The sequence below is a fragment of the Narcine bancroftii genome, chromosome 5, assembly GCF_036971445.1.
Source record: "Narcine bancroftii isolate sNarBan1 chromosome 5, sNarBan1.hap1, whole genome shotgun sequence".
Taxonomy (NCBI): domain Eukaryota; kingdom Metazoa; phylum Chordata; class Chondrichthyes; order Torpediniformes; family Narcinidae; genus Narcine; species Narcine bancroftii.
Window position 1 is genome coordinate 219,878,625 of NC_091473.1, and position 14,105 is coordinate 219,892,729.

Below are 14,105 nucleotides of genomic sequence, written 5' to 3' on the forward strand. Positions count from 1 at the left end.
AATGTGTGTGCTTTTTCTCACAGTTCAGAGGCTTAGACCGGAGAAGACTAGCTTTTCCATGATATCATGCTTGCAGATAAAGGTTTTCCTCAGAAACTTTCCTCTGTGTCCAAGATAACTTTTTTTCTGCAACAGGTATCAAAATAAATAGTGACTGTTGTGCACTTTTTGGTCATGTATTTTAAACTACTTCTCATTCCATATATTTTTACATTCTTGGTAAAATATTTGCAGCATTCCCCAATTTATGAGAACATTGCCATGGTTTACCCAACAGACTTGTCTTCAATTTTATATAGGTAATCATTCCTTTGCCCAACAGAAATGTTTAAGGAGTTAAAGCACGAGCGATAATTTTACAAATGGTTGATTTGAGAATATTCTGGCGATCATAGAAGCAAAGGACAAAATACTTGTATGCCCTCAATTGAATATTATTCCAGATGGAAGATCAAATAGTATTTACCATTAACATTTCATTGTCTGTGTGAAGAACAGATGTAGAATTCAAAGCACGCTTTATGAGAGGAAAGTAACGAAATTTGAAAGTGAGCTTGACTTGGAAAGGTAATGTTTGTATCATCAGTAGGTGCCCATTATATTGCAGTGGAATAAACAGTTCGGTTGAATAGAATCTCATTTCCGATGCATTTATCACTGGCGAATAATTATGTTTTTTTTGTACAAATTTCAATTCTTCCCAGGTTTAGAACCGGCTCATCATTCCAGGAAATGCTATTCTATTTCTTCTCCAAAATAGTATGCTTGGAAAGACAGTAAATTGAAGTATGCTGGTCTTGCTTCTGACTTAGTGCCTCCAATTCTAGACTATACACAATAATCAGTCTTGGAAACAAATCCACCAATTCTTAGTTTAATGTGATAATGTGTTTTTGTGTCTGGATTTAGATTCATTGATTACACAAAGACTTTAATTCATGTTAACTTGTCAAAATTAAAAAATGTCATGTCTTCGCTCACTACAATCTGTAAAATTCTTCTTTACTTGTTGGAGTTCTGTTTAAAAATATTTAAAATACGACAAGACTGAGTCACAATTTCTGTCTATTCCTACATCCACTGAGAGCAACATCAATATTAACTGGTCCTTCTTTTCATTGTGCATGAGCACTGCTGCATTCTGATTGGTGAGGCACACTGTGGAGCCGGGTACACCAATCAGAAGTGCATTGTTTAATATTAAAGCCAGCCAAAGCAGACTCCCTGGCTTCGAGGTTTATTGAGAAACATTTAAAATGGAGGGGTATCCAAGATAGCGTCAAGGGGTTTGTAAGATGATCCAAAAGCTCCCTGAGGAAAAGAGAATAAAGGATAGATTCAAGAGGATCCCCTAAAATAAAAAGTCACCGAAAATAAGGAAAACAAGCAAGAACACAAATAGAGAAAAAAAGAGAGAGAAGAGAAAAAAAAAGATGGAAAAAATAATGAGGAGACAGGATAGAGGAAGGGACTCACCGTGTGGAGGATGTGGAGAGGCTGACCTGGGGCCTAGCGGGATGTTGGTGGCAGTGGTAGTGACAACAGAGCCCTGAAGCTTCCTGAGGGAATGGGACTCACCTGGGTGAGAGAGACAGGATGGCCCTGATAAGGTTGGATCTCAAGGGGACTGGGGAAAGGATGCGACCAAAGCGGCGAGAGCACTGTCTGACGTGGGAAGTGCGGAGGCCCGAGGTTGTGGGGGTCTAGCTGAAGAGCTGTTGGTGATGCGGGCGATGATGGGACTGCTGTTGGATGCAGACGGTTTGGGGAGCCGGGGTCAGAGCCGAGGAAAAGTGGACGGCAATGCAGGCAACGACAAGGTGTGTGAGATTCAAGGGAAAAAGGTTGGGGGAGACAAGTCACGGAGTGGGCGGTGATGTGGGTGGTGACCGGAGCAATTTTGGGCGTGGGAGATTCGAGGTCCCAAGGATGGGGAGTCAAGGTGAGGTGGAATCAGCAGGGGTCACTGGCTTCAGCAGAGGGAAAGATCCCGCAGGCTGGAAGAAGTAAAGGAAAGCAAGGACTTACATGGTAAGGTTGCTCTAGCTAGCGGGCGTGAAGAGACCGAGTCCAAGGCATCAAGGTGTTGGACCTGGAAGACTCCAGGAGCAGCATGGCCAGAGGGGATTCGATGGGAAATTAGCATGGCAGGATGGCCTGGATTCAGAAAGGGAGGTGGAGGAGTTGGTAAGCGAGATGGAGGAGGAGGAAGAAGAGGAAGAAAAAGAATGAGGGAGTAAAAGAAGGATATTACCTAGAGGTAAAAGGCAGATAAAGGGAGCAGAGGGCTTGATGCCTTTTGCCAGAGTGATACTGGAGGTCAATTTCCAGATAAAAATAACTTTGAAAACACTGGTGGCAGAGCAGGGGGCAATCAGGCTGGAAAACCTGAAGAAAAGGTATCTGAAACAGAAGAGAGAATTGAGAGAGTGGAAGAAAGATTGGACAAGAGAGAGAACAAAATGGATGCAAGAGAAAGGGTAAGGATGTGGGAGAAGAGAGATACGTTAGAAAACATCAGCAGGAGGAATTCAGTTAAAATTGTGGGGGTGAAGGAGAGTAAGGAGGGGAGAGATATTGTGGAGTTCCTGAAAAAGTGGATCCCAGATACACTGGGGAGGGAACAAATTGGAAATAATCTAAGAAAAGAATGGACCCCCCACTAACCAGGACCAAACCAATGGCCATACTCTATCCTGATATGGCTCCTTTGCTACCAGGATAGAGACTGGGTTTTACAAGTGGTGACAGTGGGTGTGAAGGCTAGTGGGGGGGTCCAGTGGAATATGAGGGGGGGAAAGGTTTTATTCTACCTGGACATAAGCAATGCATTACTGAAATGCAGGAGGGAGTTTGATCCGGTTAAAAAGAGCCTCAAACAAAAAGGAATCGAGTTTACCCTCCATCATCCGGCAACACTGATGATAATAAGGACGGGAGGAGAAAGAAAGTTTATTTAAGGATCCAAAGGAGAAAATGGGCTTTGTAAGAACCCTACCATTGGTTCAGGATTAAACGTAAATGTAAATAAGGTAGAAAGAGGGAATCAGGGGAAAGATGGACTGTAAATATTGTGATTGTGAGGAATACGAGGGGGGATTTTTTTCCCATACGTTAATGTTTAAAGATAAATGTATATTAGAAGTAAGATTGAATATGGGGAGATCAAGGAAAGGGAGAGAGATACAAGTGGTAGATGGGTATATTGGGCATGTCTCAAAATAGCTGGGAGGGGGCTGGGTAAAGATAAACTGGGAGGGGCAAAAGAGGAGGGGGGAATTTATGGGGTGTTTTTTTGCTTTGCTATCGAAGTAATTCAGTTGTACAAGGGTGGGGGGGGGTTATAGATACAGACTCTGCGTGTTACATGATTGTTAAAAAAGATTATGATTTTTTGACGCATCTATGAAAATTAAAATAAAATATACCAAAAAATACTTAAAATGATTAAAACTGTTGCGCTAACCAATGGCTATTACAATTATTACAATTACGAACCAAAACAAGTTATTATATCTGTCTGGAAAGACAAGAGTTTGCCAATTTTTTCACCAAGAGCAAAAGAAAATGAAGCCATGGATGAACTCAATGGGCTAATGGCGAGAAATTGAAAGTTAGTTTCAGGTGGAACTCTACTTCAGGATGAGGAAATGAGGGTGAAGTTAAGTAGTATGAAAGAGAAGGGGATGGGGAGATGTCAGTGGGTGATAGGTGTTTCGGGGGGGGGGGGTGCACAAATCTGGAGTAAAATTTTGGATAAACAGCATGCTTTCTAAGCATAAAGCAAACACTTATTAGATCTATGGTGAGTGGGGAATAGAACATTAGTTTTTTGGGACTTACTTTGAAACCAGATACATTCTTAGACATCTTACCTACATCTTTTTCTTTCAGTTCCCGTACTAATGGTGATGTAAGTTCGTGTTATTAAGAATGAGCACGTTTGAACATTTTAAAGAATGGTCACCATTTGTCCAGACAAAGATTATGTGGCATATCAAATTGTTAAAATATTAATTTTATCCAAAATTTGGGAGTGAGTCAAGTTGTTAGTGCAAAGTGCAAGAGAAGAGGAATGACTTTTCCACAGGTAATAATGGTCATCTTGACAATATTTTACAGAACAATTGAGAGTGTCCTGCCTAGCTGTGTGGTATGGTAGCTACAAAACATCAAATTGAATTAAAAAAGAGATAATCAAAATAGCCAAGAAGCTGCTTGGGTCTCCCTTTCCTTTATTGAGGACATTTAGTGGGAGAATTGCTTAAATAGTGCACAAATAATTACTGAAGACCGTTTCCATCCAGCACACTGTAACTTCGATTCACTGCCATCAGTAAGAAAGTACAGGAGCATCAACATCAATACTGGCAGGATAGGTAATAATTTATTTCTGTGGGCTGTGAGACTGATGAACTTTATCCTGTAACCGAGTAAATCGTTACAAAATATTTATATATTTATTTACAATTATATCTTTATGTATGTATGTGATTATTATGTGCTATGTCTTTTCTTTTCTTTCTTTTCTTTGGCTTGGCTTCGCGGACGAAGATTTATGGAGGGGGTAAAAAAGTCCACGTCAGCTGCAGGCTCGTTTGTGGCTGACCAGTCCGATGCGGGACAGGCAGACACGATTGCAGCGGTTGCAAGGGAAAATTGGTTGGTTGGGGTTGGGTGTTGGGTTTTTCCTCCTTTGCCTTTTGTCAGTGAGGTGGGCTCTGCGGTCTTCTTCAAAGGAGGCTGCTGCCCGCCAAACTGTGAGGCGCCAAGATGCACGGTTTGAGGCGTTATCAGCCCACTGGCGGTGGTCAATGTGGCAGGCACCAAGAGATTTCTTTAGGCAGTCCTTGTACTGAATGTGCATGTGTGTGTACCGTGGTCCAGAGAAATGATGTTTTGTCAGCTTGTACACATACAGTCAGATGATGAGATGGCAGATGAATTAAATAAGTATTTTGTGTCAATCTTCACTGAGGAAGATAATAGCCATATACCTGATAGTCCGTGGTCTCAGGGAATAGAATTAAGTACAGTCAGGATTACTAGAGAGATAGTGCTTAGTAACCTGAGTGGACTAAAAACAGATGTTTCATGGACCAGATGAGGTGCACACACAGGTTCTGAATGAGGTGGCTTTGGAGATTGTGGAGGCATTGGAATTGATTTTACAGAAATCAATAGACTCTGGCATGGTTCAGGAGGATTGGAAAGTTGAAAATGCAGTTCAACTGTTTAAGAAAGGAGAGAGGCAGAAAAAAGGAAATTATAGTTCTATTAGTCTGACGTCAGTTTTTGGGAAGTTATTGGAGTCGATCCTTAAGGACGAGGTTATGAAATACCTTGAGGTGCATGCCAGTATGGTTTCATGAAGGGAAGATCCTGTCTGACCAACCTATTGGAATTCTTTGAGGTAATCTCAAGTAGGATGGACAAGGGAGAGGCTGTGGATGTTGTATATTTGGATTTTCAAAGGCCTTTGACGAGGTGCCACATTAAGAGGCTGCTTAATAAGAAGAGAGCCCATGGAATAACAGGAGAGATATTAGATTGGGCGGAGCATTGACTGATAGGCAGAAGCAAAGGGTGGGAATAAAAAGACTGTGTTCTGGTTGGTTGCCAATTACTAGTGGTGTTCCGCAGGGGTCGGTGCTGGGGCCACTTCTTTTTACAATGTATATTGATGATTTAGATTTGGTTTGTGGCGAAGTTTGCAGATGACACCAAGATTGGTGGTGGAGTGGGAAACATTGAAGAAACCAAAAGGTGGCAGAGAGAATTGGACAGCTTGATAGAGTGGGCAAATACAATGTTGAGAAATGTTGCACATTTGGGAAGAGGAAATAAACGGGCAGATTATTATTTGGATGGGGAGAAAATTCAAAATTTGGAAGTGCAAAGGGACTTGGAGGTCCTCGTCCAGCATAACCTAAAAGTTAACCACCAGGTTGGATCGGCAGTAAAACAAAAGCAAATGCTATGTTGGCATTCATTTCAAGGGGAATAGTGTATAAGAGTAAAGAGGTGTTGATGAGGCTCTATGGGCCACTGGTGAGACCTCATTTGGAGTACTGTGTGCAGTTTTGGCCCCCTTATCTTAGAAGGGATGTAATAATGTTGGAGAAAGTTCAGAAAAAAATTACCAGGATTCAGGGGCTAACATGAGGAATATTGAGAAGCTCTTGAACTATATTCATTGGAATATAGAAGAATGAGAGGCGATCTTATAGAAACCTATAAATGCTGAAAGGATTGATCAAAGTAGATGTAAATAAAATGTTTCCCTTCGTGGGTGAATCCAGAACAAGGCACGGTCTTAGAATTAGCAGGTACCCATTTAAAACTGAAATGAGGAGAAATTTCTTTAGCCAAAAGATCATGGATTTGTGGAATTTGTTGCTACATACAGCTGTAGAGGCATAATTACTGGGGGAGTTTAAAGGAGAGATTGACAAGAATGTAATTAGTCAAGGTTACAAAGGATATGTGAAAAAGGCAAGAAATTGGAATTAGAAGTGAGAACAGTTTAGCTCAGGGTGGATTTGCAGAACAGACTCGATGGACCAAATGGCCTATTTTAGTTCCTTTATCTTATGATCTTGTGATAATAAACTTGAACTTGAACAAAGGCAATGCATAAACCTTGGTGATCTGGAAATACTTACTTTGCAGCTCAAAATACCACATGAAACATACGAATTGGATGTAGAAGTTGGTCACAAAGCTTCCTCTTCAATATATTATATCATTCCTTCTACATGAGTATCACTGGAATTGAGTCAACCTGTTCACTCAAGTCAACCTTAGGTCCAGACCCACAGTCTGTCTGAGTGCAGTTGGCTGTTCTAAGATGGTCATGTTTTATCTGAGTGAGAAAGAGAGAGCGAGAGAGAAAGAGAGAGAGCATTCAGATCTACAATTCTACAATTTAGCAGCAGCATCTGGGATTGGAATGTGACAAGCTGACAAGCTTGTGGAAAAACCACATTTTGAAGACGAATTGTAACTTCTTAGTTCAGCCTGTTCAAAGCCTTTGTGGTCCATACAAGAAGAGATGGCTGACTGTATAATATTTCACTTGAAATAAGGGAAACAGAAAAATAACTCTGTGGTGAGCTGAAAGAAAGAGGTTATCATCTGGAAAACCCTGATGGGGCAAGTTTCTTTGGCAAGACACTGACATGGCTGATCAGAAGGAATCAGTTTGTGTCCAACGAGCAACAAATCTTGCTCTCTGAAAACCTTCCTGAGCAGTAACCATTTACCTTTCAAGCCCCAAAGCCTGGTGAAATATATAAATGTTAAATTCTGTGCCCAGTTTAAAAATTGCCTGATACCAGTGAACTTGGAGGAGTGAGAAGGGAGATTGGGCTGTTAATCAAAGAACTTTTTTGAACTCAAACACATTTCATAGACTTGTGCTTAGAATTAGAAGGGGGTTAAGTTAGGTTAGGTTAAGTTAATAGAAATAGATTATAGTTTGATCCTGTTTTCATGTTTAAAGATAATTAAAAGCAACTTTTGTTTAAGTATCCATTTGTCTTGGTGAATCTATTGTTGCTGTGATTTGGGGTCCTCTGGGTTCATAACAGAGGATAGAGGCTGCTCTTTTAATACACTGCCTAATGTAGATTTCCTTGATGGAGTGAAGTCCATTGCCTGTGATGTCGCAGGCCGAGTTAACAACCCTCTGGAGTTTTTATTCTTGTCCTGAGATTTGGTGCCTCCATAACCAAGCAGTGATGCAACCAGCTAGAATGCTCTCCACATACACCTGCAGAAGTTTTCAAGAGTCTGCAGAAACATACCAAATCTCCTCAGACACCTGTCAAAGTATAGCCGCTGGCAGTCCTTCTTCATGATTTCATCAACATGGAGGCTCCAGGACAGATCCTCAGAGATGTTGACACCCTAGAATTTGAAGTTCTTGACTTTCTCCTCTACTGAGGATTTGATGGGGGCTGGGCTCTCTCCTGAAGTCCGCAATCATCTCCTTGGTTTTGCTAATGTTGAACGTAAGGTTGTTGATGTGACACCACTCAACGAGCTGCACCATCCCCCTCCTGTTCACTTCCTCATCGCCATTTGTGATTTTGCTGCAAACCTGTAGATGGCCTAGTCACACAGTTGTGGGTATATAATGAGTAGAGCAATGGCCTAAGCAACTACACTTAAATGTGCCCTGAATCCTTCAGAAATCGGACAACTTGATGTCGGTTTGTATTATGAGCTGTCCTTTGCATAATGAAGTCTCTGATCTATTAATTTTGTAATAACATAGACTTCAACATCTCGGTTGAAAGGACCTGCCGAATTGAAAAAAAGCTGGTTCTTCCTTTTCTTCAAACAACATTTGAAGATACCTGTTACCGATATTTCTTTTCCTTGCATTTGCATTTATTTTTTATTTTGCTCCATTACATTTATTCATTTTGGTTTCATTCACTACTGTTCACAAAGAATGGATCATTTATGACTCTACTTCAACCAGCTTTGAATTAAACTCTCTGCAGCATGTTAGGGGTGGAACAAGAGGAGAGATACTACAGGTTTCTCATCGTTGTTTACCAGCCAGTCAAAGGGATGGCCCATTACTCTGGATGGAGCACCGATTAGTGGATGAAATACATATTATGGAGAAACTGGTCATTTTGAAATTCGAACCCTGCATTAAATGATGTTCGTTGAACATTCAAATATCTGAGATGAATGAAATAATCGACTATAACAAATTGAACCTTCCCTGCGATCTTGGTATGTGTATAAAATGATTGCAAGCAACAACGTAGATTAAATGACTTCTTACCATTGTTTTGTAGATCATTTCTTAGGTTTTCCAGCTCTGAAGAGATAATAAACACAAACTGAAAGAAGAAAAAAAATCACATGTCCATCTGATTTACACTCCTAAATTAGAGATTAACCTGAATAAATTGTGTCTTCTCATAGGATCACCCTCCGAATGGGTTATCAGGAGCTTCTATTTCATGCCTTGTTTTTATCACAGGTTGCGAGGATGTTTTGAGTTTCAACATTTCTTGAGTTGAAGCCAATAGAACAGAAAAAAAAGGAATCAGTGATACTTCGACATTCAGAAATTAAATTAATGAGTGCTACAGTCATGGAATAATCACTTTATTTGGCAGTTTTTGCTGCAGGTATAATTGTGAAAACAAATCTCAGTGAAGCAATTGGTATTCAGATCAAGGAAATGTTGAATTGGCAGAAATATCGAAGGAACCCCAATAAACATGCAGCAACAATATAAAATTCCATGAAGAACTTTAAAGTGTGAAACCATTCCATGACCTGTAATGTTATATAATTTTAATAACTTTTGACAATGAGGCACATGAAAAAAATATTATATTGCCAGATGCAGATAAGTTCCGGCAAAATATTAGGATCTATGCATGATATTATCAGAGTTAAGAGAGACAGAGAGGTGGAAAATTTTAAGCAGAACATTCTATCATTTTGAGAAACACAAAAACTCAACCCAATATCAAGACCAAGCATCTGTGATGTGACTTACATGGACAAAGGGGCAAAGAAGGTGTCAGAAAAACCCAGAAGCCATATAGGACGGAAGGCCCATGGAGAAAGGCAAGAAAATTACTTCTTGAAAATCAGGTGCTCATGATAACTGCTATTTGAAAATACATCGATAATGAGAACATTAATTAAAACTATTGAAAAGAAACACCAATAAAGATAAATTAGAAATGAAACAAGATAATTGAGAAACATATTCAGTGGACATCACTTACCTTTATCCTTTGCAGCCAAAAGTACCTCTAAATAATACATAATTAATAACGCTGCCCTAAGCATACCAAAACCAATAGTGACAGTAATTATGACCTTAATGCAAACACTTAATTGAGACTTTCTGCAAAATTGTGCAAAGGTTCGCTTCACAAAAAGAAGAAAATTGATCAATGGGACACTTCAGGATTTCATAAAACAGACCAACAAAAGACTGCAGTTGCTGGAATCTGGAGCAACGCACAACCTGCTGGAGGTTGAATTGCTCCAGCAGATTTGCATTATTTCATAATATTAGTTTGAATGGTGATTACAACTAACTTAGAAATGTTTCAGCAGTTTTACCAACAGTTTAGCAGTTAAACACTTATACTGTGGTACAATGAGAAGTACTGTTCATATACCTCACCAACTTGATAGTATGGATAATTGCTTTATTATGTTTTTGATGGACTCCATTTGAAATTTCCAACTATTGGCTGTTTCATTGCCTGTTTATGCGTTTGACTAATTGCGGAGAGTGGCAGCAGTGGAAACTAAATCAATGGAAAGTGAAATGTGGGGATGAGTGGTGGGTTGGTTATCAGACAACAAATAAACACTTGCAGGAATTGCCTCTGATTATTGTGTGCTTGGAGATCCAGCCAGCATGTTCCTATGAAGAATGAATTACCCCTTTAATCAATAACATAGGATAAAAGTTTTTATACGATTGGTGCTGATATTAAAATGTAAGTATATCGTGGTGGAGATTGCCAACTGCTATTGACAAAGTTTTGTGTTTGATACTAATTTGTGAAATTCAAGTCATACTAAGTGAATGAAAGTGTCTTTCCAATGACTTCCATAAAAGAATATTGCCTGAACTACTGAACCTCAATGTCGTGCCATGAGAAAACTCTCATTGTGGGTTGAGAATAACTAATGTGTCATCGAAGTTGTTGACGATAGTGACGAATTAACTGTAGAAATCTTGGAAATAAGATGTGTAAATCAATATTAGCAAAACAATATGCCAGTGTGATCTCAAATATATCTCTTTTATGCAGTTTAGAGTTCAATGACACAGTCGTTGGCTTCCAATGCACGTTATCACTTGTCGAATCACAGAGGTAGAAAAGAATGAATAGATGGAACGTTTCCATTAAAAACAGAACATTCTGAAAGTATTGAGCCAACCAAATGGGACAAATATTTTTTAATTTTGATGAACTTCTATAAGAATTTGCACTACTTGAACAATCATCAGTATCTAAGAGCTAAATCACTCTCTGCACAGATGTGTCTTTTTGCTGAATACTTTCAGTATTTTTTGATATTTAAATAGTACAAATTTCCAACTTAATTTAAAAAATGTTTAGCCTGTCACTTAATTTTCATAGATACATTGGTCACAATAAAAAGCAACTTTTTCATAGATACATTGGTCACAATAAAAACATGCTCATTGACGTCGATGAAATGCAAAATGGAGGTAAATTTAAATAAAATGGCTGGCATATGTAATGTAACAGTAACAAAGATGAACAATACAAAAAAGCGCTGGAGAAACTCAGCAGGTCACGAAGCACCCAGAAGAAATAAAAAGGCAGTAAAACGTCTTGATCCTGAGCCCTTCATCGGGAATGTGGAATAAAAATGTGGGGGCTGGAGGAGGTAGAGGAGGGAGGGAGGGAGGAAGGCAAAAGAGGAGGAGCAAAAGCTAACAGATAAGAGATTAAGAGACAACAGGTAGACATAGGAGGGAGGGTAGAAGATAAAGAAGCTAAGGTTATTGGGGGAAAAGATGGGGCTGAGAATGTCGCTCTTTAATTGGAGAAGAAACTGAATGAGGTGGAAGCTGGATAGGGAAAAAAAAGAGACAGGGGTGGGGGGGATCAGTGGGGGTTGGTGGGACCTTAAAGCAATGAGGATGTCAATATTGATGCGATTTGTATGGAGGCTGCCAAGACGGAATACGAGCTGTTTTTCCTCCAATTTGTGGGTAACCTCTATTTGGCAGTGGCTGGATATGCCAGTATGACATTGGTGTGGCCATTGAGAAATTCTTGGTGTTGCTGCAGAATCTAGAAACCTTTTAGCGGCATCATCCAATTGGGATAAGAATCTATGCGATGGTGTGTATGAGGAATGTTAAAAGGCAGAATTTATGCTATAATTTCACCTGCATTTTTCTCCCGCATTTCTTCATCTGTAAATAAGAACAGAAACATCAAAATTATTTATACAGTCATGGGGTCACAAAAATCACTCAATCACACATGTATCTCAATGCTTGCCGTTATCCCACACTGAAGCTTCACTGCGAGTCTAAATCTAAGTTACTTTTTGAGTATTCTTCGATGATTTCAGACACACTTTTACAATAAGTAGCGGGGTAAAGTTAGCAGTTGAGTGAAAACTTGAAAGGGAAGCAATTGATTTGGTGGATATAAACAAATTTCCTGCCTATGATAAACTCCAGTTGAAAAAATATAAATATGGATGTAAAAAATATTTTGTAGGTTGGAGCTTTTCTCTTCCACTAAACACAAATTGATACTTTGATGTGTCATGGATCCCTCCCCCCCCACCCTGCACTCTTCTCTTGAAACAATGCTTTATTGGCTCACTCTCTCAGGGAATCCCTTCAGACTGCTTTCCAATAAACTTTAATTTATTTCTATTATATATTAACGCTGGAATCTGAAGTTTTGAGACTGAATTTTGTTCTATCTTTACACATCTTGGGTGTTGGGCATCAAACACACTCCTGGCAGAACTAAGCAGGTTTAGCGGGGTCCTGATGTAAGATATCAGCCGGTTTAGTACCTCTGTCAGTTTTGTTTACTCCAGATTAAAGCTTATGGAGCCTCTTTTGTCTGTATGATTCTTGGTAAATTTGGGTCCAATGTTGGGAATATAACTGCTTGCAAAAACCAGCCTGGAAAAATATTGTCAGAAATATGTGCAAATACACCTGGTGGCCTTCTTTATAGTTTATGTACAATGAACCCTTCATCTGTTCGTTGTAATGATCCATACAATTACCAAATCCCCTCTGAGTAAAATTGTGAATATGATTTTCAGTCCCAGAACTCACTGTCACACAACTAGTTGAAAAAGAAAATTGCCCTTGCCCAAGAGAATGTTGGTGGTGTTCAGCATTTGTGGCATTAAATGTGGTATTGTAGCGAGCTGATACAAGCTATAGTTCTGCGGAGCCTATAGCACAGGAGAGTTTATAGCTGCATGCAGGTTAGCTTAGAAAGAACACACTGTTCCCAGAAAGAACAACGCAAACCCAGTTGAGTGGAGTTAACACACTGAGCTTTATTACGCTCACAGCCCTGCTTTTATTCTCAAGATGAGGGGCGTGGTCAAAGCCCTCTCAGCACTGATTGTTGTGTTCGTGATCTGCTTTCCCTGATATGCCAGTTAAGCTCTTTTGGTTGTGGCCAATTGGAAGGCAGCGCTGCAGACCTTGTGCGTCCTGCTGGATCGTCGCGCTTGTCCTTCATTTTGTGAGGACTCGAGGGGGAGCTGCGAAGGGCCTCCACAGTATCATAATTTCACAGCAGAGTTCTTGTGTGTCAGAAGCAGCAAAATATAAAGTAGAATATTTCAGTCAAAAGCGCTACTACTCAAAGAGAGACCATGAGAATATTCTGTGTGCAACAATACAGTCATATCCCGCATGTATCATTCAGTGATTTAATGCTCAGTGGTAGAGCTGAATCTATCCAGACAGATATCTTCATTATTTGAAAAAAAAACACTAATTTTCCTACCTTCAACAATTTTGTGTTTTGCTCAATCTAGTAAAATTAGTGGATTAAATGAAGATTTATTCAGAATGTCAGATTTTCCTCGACCCACACTTCTGGGCCACTGTAGTGTTCGCGGTATGTAGCCGTGGAGAAGAACGACAAAGCCTTGGAAAATGAGACTGGTTTTATTGCTCTGACCATCGCTCTTATATGGGACCCAGGCAGTGACATCTGGGCCCCGTGTCATTGCCTGGGATTGGCCGGCGTTCCTGCCAAAGTTCCCCATCTTCCCACTGTGTGATCACCCGGGATGATGACCGGTGTCACCCCCAAGTCCGGGCAGTCACTGCGTTCATCGGTGATTTTGCTGGCCGGTCCTTGTCTCGGTGCGCAGGCCACTACACCACAACAATTAGCATTAAAACATTTTTACTTATGAAACTTTCATTTAATGTTCAGCTCTCTCTTAGATATTTTTTGAGCAAGTTTGTGAATGTGGTTTGATTTGCTAACGTGCTGTAAACCCATCCAACAAATGTAAAAATTTGATTTACCTAACGATGGCAACACCATCTCCACAGACTTAAG

The 14,105-nt window shown here is 39.9% G+C and overlaps 1 protein-coding gene across 1 annotated transcript in view; it reads right to left on the reverse strand.

The window, feature by feature from the left end:
* LOC138765527 (uncharacterized) overlaps nucleotides 1-14,105 on the reverse strand; it is a 142,874-nt gene that overhangs the window by 82,445 nt on the left and 46,324 nt on the right. Inside the window, exons 10-12 of the mRNA XM_069942557.1 lie at nucleotides 11,933-11,959; nucleotides 9,771-9,797; nucleotides 8,807-8,842 (exon numbers count right to left, since the gene is read on the reverse strand). Coding sequence (XP_069798658.1) covers nucleotides 8,807-8,842; nucleotides 9,771-9,797; nucleotides 11,933-11,959 — 90 coding nt within the window. The remainder of the gene's footprint in view (nucleotides 1-8,806; nucleotides 8,843-9,770; nucleotides 9,798-11,932; nucleotides 11,960-14,105) is intronic.